The following is a 16,478-nucleotide window of genomic DNA, read 5'->3' on the forward strand; positions in this document are numbered from 1 at the left end:
AGAGCACACCTGTCCAGGCCATGAGCAGCCAGATGCCCTTCTTGCAGGTGTTCTGGGCATTAGAGTGGCTGCTCCACCAGGTGACCCCACGAGAGGTTGCAGGGTTTCAGTGTTAGGTGACTCACCCTTACAGCACAGAGAATTAAACTGACGCAGTGAGGCATAATTTGTACCCAGCCAGAACGAATTCAGCCCCACATTATCCCCATTACTGTGTATCAGAGATTAATGCTGCATTTGAGTTTTTCCAGAGAAGTCAATTTGGAAGTGTGTTTTTTCCTAATGAGCATGTCGGTAAGCAGCACACAGAGAGAAGCATGGGGTTTTTTTTCCAAGTATATACAAGAAGAAATACTCTGCTACAGTTTGATTAAAAAATAAAATTCTTACATCTTTATGACTTTTTTTCCCCTTGGTTAGCTTGTCTGTTGGACATTGTGGCTAATGTGGATTTTCCTAGAATTCAAAACAGCTTCCTGGCAATACATCCAGCCCAAATAACACTATAAATGTTTTTCTGAAGCTAAAATCAGCCTTATTAGTTTCGTTCGAATGTTTTTATTATGCTACATTCAGTCTCCGGTTAAGTTTATTCTGTAAGCTTTCAGCTTTGTGTGCCATCAGTTTTCAAAGGGGTTTTGTTTTCAGAAGAATACCAATAAGTTGGATTATATCCCTTTTGCAACTGTTCTTGTTGAAGTCAGTTGGGACCTTTCTATCATTTTCTTTGGGAGCTGTACCTGGGAGTTCAGTCACATAACAAACATTGGCCTTTGCAAGTTTCAAGCTCTGTTGTGGTACCCTTTGTCCAAATAAAAGGAGATGTCTATGAGTGGGAGCATCTGAATGCCAGGTAGTATTTGAAGTGAGACTTCTGCAAATACGTTCAGATTTCGAGAGAAGTCTATCCTTGGAGATATTGCTGGGCTGAGTGGCATTTTTGACATTCTCACTTTGTTAGTAAATGTATAATCCCCTACAATTTAGTGTTTGTCAAAAACATCTGTAAAGGTAATTATTTCCCTTGTAGTAAGTCTTGTAGGAACAATTACAGTCTTTTAAGTACCTCAGTAGCAATCATTAATGTTTATGTGTAAGTTATCAGTCAAATCAATGATATACTGGAGGCACCTACAAACAGCTCTGTTTCATAATTAGCTTTAGTGAATTTCAAAATTAGAGTAAAAGGCAGCTCATTTCCAGACAGGCTTTGTAGAGAAGCAGCGTCAGCGTTCAAAGAGCCTTTTTACTTTATTTATGCAACTGCTAACTAGAATACCAAAAAAACCATAAGTGTTCTGAAAGCAAAGTGCCCCAGACTGTCCTCTCTGACACATGAAGTACAGCTTGACTTTTTTTTACCAACCAGTTAAATCATGGTATTTCCCAGAAACTCCAGTCAAGAACTGAAGAGAACAGAGCAAAGTACCTCTAAATAGCAGAGGTACAAAATGGTTTTACTAGTTACGTGGCAGTTCTCCGAGGTTAACTTGGGAGTGCCTGTCTCAAAGTCGATGTCGCACGCTGCCAGCAGACTCTGGACCACGCTGCACCTGCCAGCACAGCGGAAGGCTGTTTCTGTAGCCACGAGGACTGGAGAGCTACTGTTTTAATAAGAGCTGAAGTTCAGTAATCTGAGACAAGGTACAAAACGCAGATGCGTTTGGCTCAGCTGACCCTCCTGCTGACACAGTCTCCCCGTATCATTACAAACCACATTTTTGCTTCCGGCGCGGTGCACACTTGGGTCTCATATTTCAAACAGAGGTTTAAGGTGAGCCACAAAACTAAGGAAATAAATCCAGGGCATGACATGCTTTCGCATTATTCCAAGGATCAATCTACCTCCGGTGTTGCTGTTCTCATCTTGTTGCTGCTGCAGGGTGTCCCGTTGGTCGAGTCCTTACTCAGACAGCCCCAGCAGAAGCTCCCACAAGGGCAGGCATTACACAGTGGTGAATTGAACCCAGGTTGTCCTTAGGCAGTGAGAATTCCTCCAGTGGAAGCTTTCTCAAGGGTGAAGACCAGAGCGTGCAAACCTCAGCCTGTCTCCTGGTCTGAGAAGAGGAGGTGAAATACATCGCCCACAAAAATTAGGCAATGACATATTTTTACAGAGACATACATCCAAATATTGATGTAATATTGATGTGATTTAGTTTTAGGTAGTCCTGCGAGGAGCAGGAGCAGGGAATTGGACTCAATGATCCTTATGGGTCCCTTCCAACTTGACATATTCTGTCATTCTATATGAATGCTCGGGGACCTGTCGTGGAGAAAATTATTCATTGTCTGGCTAGATTTTATTGGTCTTTTTTTAATACAGTCTATATTTTGTATATAGTATCGTCCCCGTGCAATTTATCCTGTAAGCCCTACACTCCTGTATTTTAAATCTTTGAATTTAAAATGCCAGGAGGGAGAAATAAAAGAGTAAATCTAAGGATGGAAATGCAAGTGTGTGTATGATAAATACAATGTTGATATATAATATAAAGGATCAATAAGCAAAAAGGTTAGTAGTATAATCAATACACAAAGAGAAAAGGGAAGACTACAAAATAGTAGGCTTTAAAAGAGAAGGCCATTTTGCCATCAGTAAACTAGATCTCAAAATATTTTTCGTCATATATCGCACGTATAAGAACTACAAGGGGTACGTTTTTCCAAAGCCCTTATTCGTGACATTTATTTAGATCTCCAGTAAAGGATCATGAAATTGAATTTATTGCAGTAGTCCCAAGTAAGAAAAAAATTCATTTTCTTCCTGAGGAGTGTAATTTTCTTGCATAATTTCCTCTTGGTTCTCCGTCGCACTTTATCTTACCACATATTGCACAGTGATGATAGATCAGCCTTGATAGTTTGAGACCTTCCAGGTAAGTCTGGTGGCAGACTTGGCTGAAGGTAGTGGTGGAAAGCAGGTAGAAGTTCCACAGGTGGAAGACCCACAGAGTTTAATGTAGAGATAGAAAGGCTTTAAAAATAAAATGTGTAATCTTCAGCTGATGACTGAAATGTAATACATGCTTCTTATGATTTGTAAAGTTTTGTTGTACAGTTTTCAGACTACTGTTACAGCGATTACATATTTTACATGGAAACCTGAAGGAAGTTCCAGGGTTTAATATGCCCAATATATGATGATTAGTGAAACGCCAACATTCATCTTTATACTCCTCTGAGCACTAGGTAGGTTTGTTGAGAATAATTTCCCCTAAATAATAGACTTAGCGGCAGGCTGTATTTTAATAACGAATCCTTATAAAATCCAGCCGAGAGTTTTGATATTACTTGGAATTTTCATATTCTCTCTTAAAAGTGATTTTTTTGGTTACTTTTGCCAGTTAAAGAAACTATTAAAGTAAATAATCTCATAGTGTTTCAGAAATGCTAAATGCATGAAATCTTTATTAATCAAGTACTAAGATAAGACATACTTCATTTGTTTAAAAATTATTGTTTGTATTACAAACACTAGCAATTTATGTGAGTAACGGTAATCATAGAATCATAGAGTCTTCATGGTTGGAAAGGACCTCTGAGATCATCGAGTCCAACCATACACACACACAAAAACCCCTACAATCTCTGCCACTAGAGCATGCCCTGAAGTGCCACATCTAGACGTTTCTTAAACACCTCTAGGGATGGTGACTCAACCACCTCCCTGGGCAGGCTGTTCCAATGCCTGACCACTCTTGCAGTAAAGTAATTCCTCCTAATATCTAATCTAAACCTCCCCTGCCACAACTTCAGACCATTTCCTCTGGTCCTGTCATTATTCACTTGGGAGAAGAGGCCAACACCCACCTCTCTACAACCTCCTTTCAGGTAGTTGTAGAGGGCAATGAGGTCTCCCCTCAGCCTCCTCTTCTCCAAGCTAAACATGCTCAGCTCCCTCAGCCTCTCCTCATATGACCTGGTCTCCAGACCCCTCACCAGCCTGGTAGCTCTCCTCTGGACACGCTCCAGCACTTCCGTGTCCCTCTTGTACAGAGGGGCCCAGAACTGAACCCATCATCAACTCCTCTTTAATGAATGCCTTCTTAAGGATATTTGTTTGAAGTTTATTACAATAAAATATCACTGGACTTGTGAAAAAAATAAATTGTCGGTGGACATATTTTACCTCTTTTTTTACAAACTGTATTATGGTCCATGGGTTAGGTGGAGCCTTCAGGAGAGGGGAATGTTGCTCTCCTCCAGAGAGGACCATCTGGGGAAAGGAACTGAGAGAAGAGGAGATGTGGCAGTTAATATTTTCTTATGTTTAAAATCTTTTCAATTACTTTAGGGAGCTCCCAGTGAGAAGTGAGCATTGGCAGGAGTGTTTTGGAGCCCTGGCTGACACAGGCTCTCTCACAGCTGGGTGGTGCCAGTCCCTCGCTGCTACTCAAGCTTGCATTGATAATTTTTCTCCATACCCCAGCCTAGAGCTGTGTGTGTCTGGAGACCAGGACTGGAGGAGGAGAATTATAGGTTACCTCTGGTTAGGTCATATATGCCAGCATGAAAAAATCATAGAGATTTTTATAGGTAAGTAGGCATGGGCATCAGGCATCGCTGAACTGATGAGGATGATGAGAGGGGTTGTATATGGTAGTTTCAGGTATTCTGAATTCTTACTGGACCATTAAAAAATATTCAGAAATAAGCAATTAAACCATATATGCAGCTTTTTATTTATGACGGCTGTGATTTTATTAGTAGATCCCTGAGAGAGTCACAAAAAAAATTCTTGCAGCTACTTTCATGGGCAAAAGACATTTTTGCCTCACCAGTAGAGGAAAGAACTAATAAATCAGATATTCCTGATACCTGGTTTAAAGAAGCCAGGCCATCATTTAGTCTACTGACTGAAAGGTCGATTAGATGATCTGTGAATGATGAAAGGTAAGTTAGCCTGGCATGCACTAAATTGCATGCCTTCTGCTGAAGAAGTGCAGGAGAAACTTGAGCTATTATCAGATGTCCGTGGAAGCATACCGTAGTATCAATATAAAGCTCCAGGTAGTACCTGAGTAAAGACTTGAGGTGAGACTCTCCAGTAGAGTAGTCCTACCAAAGCTGGTGAAACGTTTTTCAGCCAAGGCATTTGGCTTTGCCAAATACATGTCTTATATTTACAGTCAGAAATGGGAGCTCACTGAAAACAAGGGGAGACACAAACTGATGCAAGTAGGACAGTACAAGAAGGGAGGTATTTTATACTAAAAGTTTATGAGCTTGTCTGTTGTCACAGGTCCAGATCCTAAGATATTTCCTTTATTTTTCCCAGACACAGGTCATGTACAGATGCAAATCTAGATATAAGAGTCTTGCTTACTCATAGATTTTTCTAACCAGGAGTATTTATAGAGCCCAGGGAAACTGAAATGTAAATTCTAATCCCAGCAAATAAAATATCTAAGGCAAATTATTCTTGGCTGAGACGCAATTGATTATACTGTTAAAAAACAAATAATGTACTGCACCAGGTTTTGGGAAGTCGATTCACTGAAAGGTTATGATACAAGATGAGAAAATACTAATGGGTGAATACTCAAAAATGTTTACTGAGAAGTTATAACCATAAAAATTGTGTTAAGGGTAAGAAATAAATTATTTAGAGCTAACATTGTGGGAAAAACAAGAGGGATGTTTGTGTTTTGCAAGTGGTCCTTCATTGGAAAATGAAATACAAGAGTAGACTCCAGCTGCAGTATTAGTGGGTTACCAAATAGGAAGATACAAAAATCCACTTACAGTATTTAGGGCTAGAGAAAATTATAAACGTTTATCCCTGTCATTTTCTTGGAAATGGCAATTATCTTCTTCAGTTTTGAATCTCTTAATGAGCTACAAACTATTCAATACCCTTTTGTATGCGTGTTCTTTATTGTATTTCTTTTCTGATTGGGCTTTGCTGCTAGATTTTGAGAAGGGAAGGAAACTTGAAAGCAATATATTAAAACACTATAAAAAGATATACTTTGCTCATTACATTCATAAGTAAAACATGCAAACAGAGCATTTTTTAGTTCATCCAAGTGTATCTAATTTTATAATCTCTGGAATCACATTCAGTTATGGTTATGAGTTTGCCATCATGATTGGTAGCTGTACCTAAACCAGACATACATTATGCAAGAGATCATTACTGGAAGTGTTTAATTCACGTCCTATATTTCCCAGCTAGCAAAGCAATGGGATTCATTGGAGTGAAGTGAAACTGAAACAGAGTACAGGCCTCAAGCCAGGAGAAAAAAAAAAAAAAAGCCCTGCATGGCTGCAAGCCAGTGCATGCTCCATCGCGCAGTTGTCAGCCGCCTCCTGTGGCAGTGGCCAAAGAACATTTTTAATTATGGTCTCTGGGTTGGGTTTCTAAAGCTTGTGCTGCATAATAACCCCGACACACAACAGCCCTTCCTTTCTCCTCTGCCGCGCACGGTGAGCTGGATGTGGCCCTGGTGAGCTCCTTCCCTCTGAGCTCCTCCTCGTGAGCGCGGCGCAGCTGCAGCAGGGCTGGTGGTACGGTGCGTCATCCTGAGGTCCTCCACTGCGGGCTGGCTGGGAATAATAGAAAACTAGGGAGTTGGTTTCACGTCAGGAATTTTTCAACTTCTCGGTGGTTCTCAACATATCGTGAAAAGAAAATAATGGAAAGTTGAATTTTATAGAAACCAAGCCAGTCCTGGGTACCGGACACTTGTCTAACTGTGTTGGATGGGACCACTAAATAGCAGAGTATTGCTACTGCCTGTAAAAACAATTTCTCTCTGATTGCTTCTCTTCCTATGAACATATCGACAATGTCACTAAGTTTCTTTTCTCCCTCCAAAGTAAACCAAATGATAATATATTCTGTCTTTTATTTCAGCCCTTTGGAGAGCATAGTCCTATTATTATTGCCCATGTTACCCTTGATTTATATAGCCTGCAACACAAGACCTAATTCACTGCAGCTAAATCAAGGCTGGTTTACATTCTTGCAAATCACTATAGCTTCCTGCAGAAAGTCTTATGGCCCCATACTAGCACACTCAATATTTTGTTCTGCTTGTACTTGAAAAGAGTCAGGCTGCTCAAAAGCTCAGGTATTATAAACACCTGGAAAGCACATCTGGAGTCAAGTATGCTTTTGACAAACATCAGGTAAAAAACCAAAGCTTTTTAAGGGAGAAAAGCAGAAGAATGACAACTGGAGGGATGAATTAAAAATGTTACATCTGCTTTTCAGGACTTTGGAACTATTTTATTTTTTACACTTTCCAGGATGTAAAACTCAATGCTATAACAGATAAAAAGAACCTGTAGCCTATGCCCAAAAAATTGAAAAAACTTCAGTTAGGTCAGAGAACAGGATGACTTTCAAAGAAGAAATTGGTCAATTGTACCTGTGCTGTCTGTAGTTCATCTGACTGCTCTTTGAAATAGGCTTTGCTAATGTTACAGTATATACTCAGATATTAAGAAAAAAATCATACGTTTCCCTTGTGCTTGGAAGCTGCTAAGTTTTTTTTTTTTTTGTCTGCACCATTTACAGGTTTTATTTCTGTTACAAACTTGTGCTTTTGAATCTGTATGTAACAAATAGGAGGCTGTAGGTATCTCCTCTTGTAAATACAGATTTTTGTACTCCAGTTTGGAATATGCAATGTGCCAAAAATATCAGGTGACTCTTTTTATGAAGTGCTTAGGAGGCTCTAGCGCATTCATTAACACATGGGCAAGTAAATGGCTGTGTTTGAAGCAAAAGGCTGTAAATAAGAAATGCACTTTGAGGGTCAGAAATCTGTGTAGGTTCCTAAACTTACCTATGTCATTAAGTTGAATGATTCAGGGTTATGTCAGTGGGCAGGCTACAGCTGTTGTTCTCGAGCTGGCATTTTCTCAGGCTGCCAGAAAGCATCTGCATCACTGGGCATGTTCTGTATATTAGAGCAAGAAGAGCAAGAGCTGCAGGACCTTTACTCTCTGCAGCCGATCAGAAAGGACAGCTGATTCCGATCAGGAGCAGAGCGTCTCTCTGCAGCCTCCTCTCGCCCTCGCCTCCTCTGAAGTCTCTTAAAAAATTAGCAGGATTAGGGATGGTCTGGTCTGCAAACAGAGCCTGTTGCTAGAAGTAGGGTTAGTGGTACCAAAGTAATAGGCTAAGTGGCTCAGCTGGATCCTGGAAGAACAGAGATCTGTATGGAAGTTCTCAGCCCCTGGGAACCGGGCACGCAGGTATTTCTTTGTGTCTGTTATGAGTTGGGGCTTGGTTTTAGTTCTTTATTATTAAAGTCTGCTGGTTTTTTGCCTTTAGCTAAAGATGAGAGAAATTATTTATAAGCTTTTTATAAAACTGGAACAAAATGTTTTGAAGTTACTGACAAAGAGGAGCAATAACAAGATTATGGACTTGTAATTGTCAGATAAATAGGAATAGATATAAGGAGAAATATATTTAAATTTAAAGCCATTTGTGGTCTGCAGTGACTTTCAGATAATTAGGTAGGAATGTTATTTGTTCCTTTTTACAGGAAAATCTTTATCTAGTCCAAGTCAATAAGATTTTCAGCAGAGAGTTCAATAGCAAATGCCATTTCAAAAAATGTTTTAAGGTTGAATGTACGAAGCAACAAGTTAAGGATCTACCAGCTTGCAATTTTTCATCTCGGGAATATATGTCAGAACTCAATGTAGTAATGATTTTCTGTATTTTTCTTATGTCAGAATTTCAGAGAAGGAAGAAATGCAGTTATTTATAGACATATTTTTCCGTAATTATAAACGTGATCCATACTCTGGATTAAAAGAAATGGAGAGGAACTATATTGGGAAATGTTTATTAACCCTGTTGGATTAGATTTATAGGTGTGCCTTTAATAGTGGAAGATGATACATCAGTTAGTGGCCAAACAATACTTTAAGTTGTTTTGTCCTAAAGTTACAGTAAAAGTGGCAAATACAGGGGATTTAACTCAATTTTTTTCCATGTTTGCAGTGGTATGCTGAGATGTTGTGTTACTAATGGCTCTTTTCAGTGGTGGAAATAAAATATGTACTCTCGTTTGCCATAGTATTGTTTCCAGATAGGAGTGCTATTAGAAATAAATAACATAAAATATTCTATCATATTTATATGATCATTAAGTACAGCTACCTTTTATTCTGGTTACACTTGGGCTGAAAACACCAAACATTACAGAGACATTTTAAACCAAGATTTTTTGGTTTAAAAAGCAGATGGGAAATTGATACAAGGTCATGGGGAACACAATACCTAATAGTCTATTATTTAGATATATATGTAGGTAGTTATATAATGATATGTTCCAGTTTGTGCAGAAAAAAAATGACACCTTGGTCTATAATCCTATATGTATTTTCTGAACTGTACAGATTTAGCCGGTTAGTCGTCGTTAATTGTTTTAACCTTTACAGTTATTGATAGTAAGTGATATTATACCAACTGCATGCATTAACCAGAAAGCTCTTTGTGCTTCTGTCATCCATCGTGACAGAAACATGAAGGAAAATGAGCCACTGCGACTTTACAGGTGATTCATTGCTTCCGTCAAAGCAATATATTTTTAAATCATGCTTTCATTTGTCTTTTCCTTGACAGGAGGCATTGTTGATAAGGACCTTCGTCACTACCTCAATTTACGGTTCCAGAAAGGTTCGGTAGACCATGAGCTCCAGCAGATCATAAGAGACAATCTCTACCTCCGCACAGTGCCATGTGAGTAGGGTGATGAACAATTCTTTTTTCTTAGTGGCAGCAGAATATCTGAATTAAAGCGGCTGAGGCCATTTGCAAGGTGTGAAGAGGTGGACTGTAGATGAAGCAGTCTTCCTGTAAATAGATTTGCGGCGTGGTTCATGTCTTCCACGCTATTGCTGAGAAACTGAACTGTCTAATGGTGAAGTAATTCCTGAAACTGCGTGGTGTTTTCGAAGTTGTAGTTATCATAAATTGTAGCTCTAGAATAATAATGTTTTTCTCCTGCAGTTTTAAAAAGCACAAATTCATAGGAAAAAAAAAAAAAGCGCAGTTTTCGGGGCTGGTTAAATTGATGTCCAACAGAGAGAGTTTGATCTGCCTCGTATTTCACGGTGTTATGCTTTACATAATAATACCATGGGGCTTAGAATGCAATAGGGCAACAGAGGAAAGATATAAACTAGCAAACGTTGTTGTTGAGGTGCAGCAGGCACGGCGATGAAAGTTCGTGTTGTCTTGCATACGTATTCTTTTGTTGTCACATAAGTCAATGGTATCTATATCTGAAACATTCTGAAACCTCTGAAATCATTTTTGTAGCTATTGACCTTATTCACCTATTTCTGCAGTAGACGTGAAATTAAGTAGAGTAACATAAGCCGTGTCCAACTCTGAGGGCCGGGCCTTTCAGAACAGATCTACTCGGCTGACAGACAATGTATATCATTAAAAATGGACTGAAGTTCTATTATTCTTCCCTCATAAAATAACTGCTGGATAGACCAAAAAAATGGAGCTTTTGGTTTGGGCAAAAAAAGGGAGCACCTTTGAACTTGCAGGCTTGACACTGGGATGATGGGCAGAGGGAGGTGCACTAGGTGACTGCTATTGATGTGGTAATGAGTGGATGCTCTGTGAAAGCTGTGTTGTTGTGAATGCTACTGTACATTTTTTCTTTCATTACATTAAAGAAGGGAGCTTTGAAAGGCTCCATCAAAAAAAAGGACGCTCAAGCATTTCCCCTTTCTTTTGAAAGCTGAAGCTAAATAAATATAAAGCCTTAATATCAGGAGTTCCGGTCATCCCTGATTAGAAAGGAAGGTGGCCAAAAACATTAAAAAATTATTACCTGTATGCAGAAAATGTAAAACATTACATTTATGTGAGATTTATGCTAAATTAGGGTTGCCTGAAGGTGCTGAGAAACATCACAGCTGAAGTACAAACGCAAGTACAAAGATGCTTTGAGGTTGAATCCCACTTCTTAGGATGTCTGGGGGGTCATTAGCATAGGAGTATACTTATTAGAGCCCCAGCACATGCTTCTTAATGATGGAAATCCAGATGAAAAAGAAAGCAAGCCCAACAATATTGCAACTACTGCATAGGTGTAACAGATACTGTCTGCCGGCAGTATGGGCATGATAAGTAGTTTTTGGTTTTGTTTTGTTTTTAGTCAAGGCAATAATAAAGTGCTCTCATTTGTCAAGTGAAATACAGTACTCACAGAAGGAAATGCGTCATTCAAAAAGTAGCACTACAACCACAAAGACCACAATTTGGAACCTATAAACACTTCATATTACCTTTTCTTTATGCTGTGACTTATCCAACTTCTGTGTCATTTTATGTGGTTAGATTCTTAGGTCATTAGTCTATTACATATTGAGAAGCTTTAACTAAGTAAGAACCAGATTTTAAAAAATATGATAGTTCTGCAGATGACAGCTGCTGAATTGCTAGGTAAGCGGGCATGTTCTCAGATAGAGTGGAAGACTCTCTTCAATAGTGGTGGTAGAAAAAATAGTAAAAAAAATAGTACCAGAGTGGCATGTTTTCTTTGAAATTTTCTTGAGAATACTATGAAAGTAGCCCTCCTGAAATGTGGGTATTTTAAAATAAAGAAATTAACAAATGCGGACAGGGTGATGTATGGTTAGCTAAAGAAGTTTCCATAATCAGGTAAATGAAAAGGACACCATCGCATAGATTGAAACCCAGATTTCTCCTCAATCATAATTGAGGCGAATTTTTTTTTTGATGCAGTTTTATTCTATCTCCAGCATTCATATTCAGGACAAAAAAAGTTCTCAACTGTTATGAACTCTTTCTTTTTTTTTCATATAAATTAATTTTTGAATCATGAACATACTTTTCAAGGGTGCTGGTATTCAAAATTTTCTGCTTTGGGCACGTTTTTAATATTTCTTTAAGCTCTGTACATAGGGTAAGAGTAATGGTTAGCCGTCCAAAGAATGTACTTTACAACTAGTAGGGAGATTTCTTTAGTATGCAGCAGTAATATTTAACTGAGTGTACCATTGCCCACAAGCTCACTTAATAAGAACAGACTAACCCTGTACTTCTTACAAATCTTGCAACGGATGCCAACACAGCAAAAGCAGCGCTCAGTTTGGTCAAATTCTTGTGCAGAACAGAAGAGAGAGAACGCCAACTGCAGGCAATGTAGCCTTTATTTCCAATGACCAAGTTGTAACATAAAGAGAAAAAAAAATCTGAAAAATAGGTGGCAACCTTTTCGCTTTAAATATGCGCCTACGGTCTTTCCTCGGTTATAGAGGTATAAGTGCCAGTGAAACCAGGAGAACCTTTATAAGAGAGTCCTTGACCTTGAGTTTTTACTGTTCTTTGCTTTTTGTTCAGATGGCCAGCACTGGCCCTAGCAGGGCAGCGGGGATGACCACGGGTTTCTCAGCCTTCCAGGTCAGACTAAGGTATCTTTCACTTATGTGAACTGAGTGAGCGTTCTCTGTGCAATTAGGAAGCAGAGAGCTAAATCCATACCTGTTCTAAATCGGGATAAGCCAAATGTACTTAGAACAGGTAAACCTGTATTTATTGGATAAGAATTTGAATTGTACACTATATTTTACCCTATGTGCACCAAAGGATGGATGGGCCAGAAATGCATGACAGGAGGATAATGGATCAATTCTGCCCTTGGGAACTGTGGCCTCTGTGGATGGGGTGAATTGGTTGGGTTTGTGATCCCTACATTTCTCTATTTTTAATAATGCAGTGCCACATTCTACCAGATTAGAAATGACCGTGTAACCCTAAGAGTCAAATGCTGCCTCCCATAAGTGGTTGCAGTTCTCAGTGCCGTACAAAATTGATTTTCCCTGCATTGTCAACAGGAATTACACGCATATATCCCAGGGCAGAACGTGCGATTGTATTTGCAGCAGTTGAGATGCAGCCGTTAACTATCTCTGTCCCCAGAGCCGTGTGGCAGCAGTAATGAAACTGATACGTAAACAAGAAAATGAAGAAAAAGTTCTGTTAATTTGAAGCTGAGTTAGAAAAGCAATAAAGCTTCCAACAGACAAGGTCAAGAAACTGAAACTTTTTTAAAGATACAGTATTGCAAATAATATCAAAGGAAAATCTGCACTCTTGAGAAGGAAGACTGGGCAGTGGTCTTCTGTCAGGGCCCAGCTCTTGTTTTAATGCAAGCTGGAGAACACAACTTCAGCTGTTGGGAAACCAAGAGTCATACAGATGAGATATATGCTGAGCATCTCCGAGGAAAACAAAAAATGAAAAAAGGCTGTTCTGGGGGAAAGAAAGGTTCACAGGTCTCCAAGTTCAGAACACCTGACTGAAGTTTGTCTCATGAATTTTCTTCTCCTTTTTCTGTTGCATGGGTTTCTAGCAGAGTTTTCATACCCTAAACTTATTCCTGAAGTTATTTAGGAGCACTAACCATTGAAGTTGCCCTACAATACAGAAAAATAGTCATGGTAAGAAGTTGTAGTTAAACACAGGTAAGCAGTATCTGACGCTCTCCCTTTCTGTCCAAGTCCAGGGATCTGGAGAAAGGCCATGAAATACATCTAGGACTGTGAATGCGATTGGCAGACAAAAAATTAGTCATATTGCACCTTGTGCTTGGTATCGCTCTCAGCAAACTGCAGATGCCACGTGGGCAAGCACATTTCCAGTCTTCACTAATGCGAGAAGAAATAGCTGTAACTTTGTGTCATCACAAGAATAAAGCTTTGGGGAGAGTATGTGACAGAAAAGCAGTTTTGGTAGTGACAGTCGTGGTTAGACTTGTCTCCTTTGATATGTCCTTCCAAGCAATTACAAATCCCATTTCTTTAAGAGGTGGCAAAATAGGGGAGATGTGGTTGAAAATAGAGTCTGTATGCTTTCTTCCCAGGCGGGGAATATGAAATCATAGTGGAAGACATACTGACTAAACAACACTGAAAAAAGTCAAACGATGACAAGCTGATTCATAGAAGTAAAAAAATCATCTGTAAATTTGAAGAGATTCCCATTGATATCCTCTGGGATGTAACCTCAGATCTACGGTAGCTCAGGTGAATTAATCTGTCCCACTGCACTGATTTCCTCCACTGAAGGATGCAGTGCAGAAGTGCATCCTTCACTGGGCACACGTCGGAAGTGATAATGTGAAATAATTAAAAAAAAAAAAAAAAAAAAAAAAGTCATGAGGGTGAGGAAGTTTCCTTCCTAGTTTTTGAATTTAGAAAAACACCAGCGATGAAAGAATGGAGAGGACTGAGTGTGTGGCTGAAGCTTATTGCACTGGGTCATGCAGTACTACTATTACCACAGAAGACTTGGAGGACAGATGGTTTATTTTAAGACGTTTGTCAGCAACATAGGAAAAAAGGTTCAGTTTGTGACTCAGCCACATGCTATATGTGAGTGACCAGAGGCAAGAAATGCAGTTACTATGTGCTATAGTTCCCCATATATGAAATAGTGATACTAATTCCTTCTTTTGCTTAATTTGCCCCTTGACATTATGATTGCTCTGTCTTAAATGAATATGTGTAACACACTGAACTGCAAATATGAAACCTGTGAACACTTAATAATATACTTCCTTTCTGCTGTGATTTCTTACTTTTATCCATTTTCTGTGAATAATTAGATTCTTAGGTCATTTTGAGTGACTTTAAAGAAGAGCCTCATTTTAAAACATGATTTTATTGTATTCTAGTATAATCTGGCATATATATAAATATGTTTAACCTACATGCTGCAGTATTGTCTGTGTACTGTTGAAGCCTTATATGTTACAAAGTGCTTCTCTTGATTGTCTAGTCCTGTTCCCAGAAAAGAAAGTGTATGCAGTGATTTTTTTGGTTTGATTTGTTGGGGTTTTTTTTCTGGACTTACTTTAGTTTGTCTACACGGCAAAAGTAGTGCCATTAGCTTTTTGGGTTTTGTTGTTGTTTGTTTTTTTTGTTTTCTTTAAGATACTGAAGTCTATAAAATGTGTTTCTACTCGAAGCAGAAATTGCTGCAGGGTGGTGAGGGCACTCAGCCTCAGGGGAGTTGCTCCACGCTTTCAGCCCTGGAGAAATCTCCATCTGGAAAATGATCAGGGCCTTTCCCTCTGGCAGAGAGTTGTATGAGGTTAGGAGACCATAGCCATTTATAGTATTCGCCATGGGTACCAATCAGAAGAACTAAGGCACCTCTGGGGGTGTGTATAATGAGTTATGATGAAGCTTTCCTCTCCTGCCCCTCCTCACTGGGGTTGGAGCTAATAGGTGTTATCATAGAACAGTAGTTTGTATTAATTCTAATACCTTTTACATTAACCACTATAACAAGCAAGTGACAACATTGAGTTAAAACCGAAGGAAATCCCAATTACGTACCCAGGTTTTCATCTGAAGTTTCTGAATTTAAAGGTGAAAGAAGAGTGGCAGAATTCAAGTGGGCAATAAATACATACTGGGTGAGGGTCCATCCCACACAGAAACTCTGTGTGTGTGGTTCTGCTGCTCTGAATAAAGTTGTGAGATATATTTGATTGATCTATATTTGGACAAATATGAAGCTTTCAAATTTCATTTGTAAAATACTTTGTTCCTCTTTTTAAAAGTATATAGCCAAGAGAATTCAAAGGGGAGTGTGTGAAACAGACTTGCCAGTGGTTTCATATATTTTTCTTATGAGTTTGTTCAGTGTCAAAAGTGTCTTTCAAGAGTGGGAATTCAGTGCACAGCTTTGTTCTTAAAAGAAACAAATTAGAAAGTCCAGATATTGTCAGTTAAAAGATCTGCCAGTTTGACGTCATACGGAACTATTCTTAGATAAAATAGCCTGTGCTTAGCACACCATACTGCCAAGAAACATCCACATCACTGGAAATAACAGTACCTAACTTTAATGACTACTTTATTCTTTCAGGCAAGTGTTAGTTATTGCTTAGACTTGACTTTGATGGCTCAGAATAGAGCAATGGAGAGCTCTAGGGAAATGTTCTTCTTGTTGTGTATCTAATGGAGCGTACCTCCAAGGTGTATTTAAAGCAGAATCATTGGCAAGCGTATTCAGCCTCTTTTGTATCTCAAGCAAAATTAAACCAAATCAGGTAATTACGTGAGATGAGGGCCCCACTGTGCTATATACAGCACAGCCACGCGTAGCAGATGATGAGGAGGTCACTGCTTCAAAGAACTGACAGCCTAAATAGAAGAGGCAAAGAACAGTTGACAAATAAACCCACAGCACAGACAGTGCCCGAGTCGACTTGCCTGGGGTGGAGTGGTGGTTAAACTGGTGCCCATGGACTTTGCTTTCTTTTCCACTGCTACACGTAGTATTCCTAAGTACCTCCTGGAAACGCACACGCTACACGCCATTTCTCTGCAGATGCTGGGAATGTCTAGATAAAGACATTGTCTTATGCATCTTTGTATAGACTTTTCTGGGTTATTCTTATGGGGGTTTTTTGTCTGTTTCAGGGCAGGGTGGTAAAGGTTACAGTCGG

At 39.2% G+C, this 16,478-nt stretch overlaps 1 protein-coding gene across 13 annotated transcripts in view; it reads left to right on the forward strand.

Moving 5' to 3' along the window:
- Positions 1-16,478, forward strand: part of MAGI2 (membrane associated guanylate kinase, WW and PDZ domain containing 2) — a 757,683-nt gene that overhangs the window by 226,244 nt on the left and 514,961 nt on the right. For all 13 annotated transcript variants that reach the window (XM_074586071.1, XM_074590362.1, XM_074597089.1 and 10 more), the window contains exon 2: positions 9,596-9,712. In XM_074586071.1, the coding sequence (XP_074442172.1) occupies positions 9,596-9,712 (117 nt within the window). The remainder of the gene's footprint in view (positions 1-9,595; positions 9,713-16,478) is intronic.

Source organism: Larus michahellis, chromosome 1 (genome assembly GCF_964199755.1).
Source record: "Larus michahellis chromosome 1, bLarMic1.1, whole genome shotgun sequence".
NCBI lineage: Eukaryota > Metazoa > Chordata > Aves > Charadriiformes > Laridae > Larus > Larus michahellis.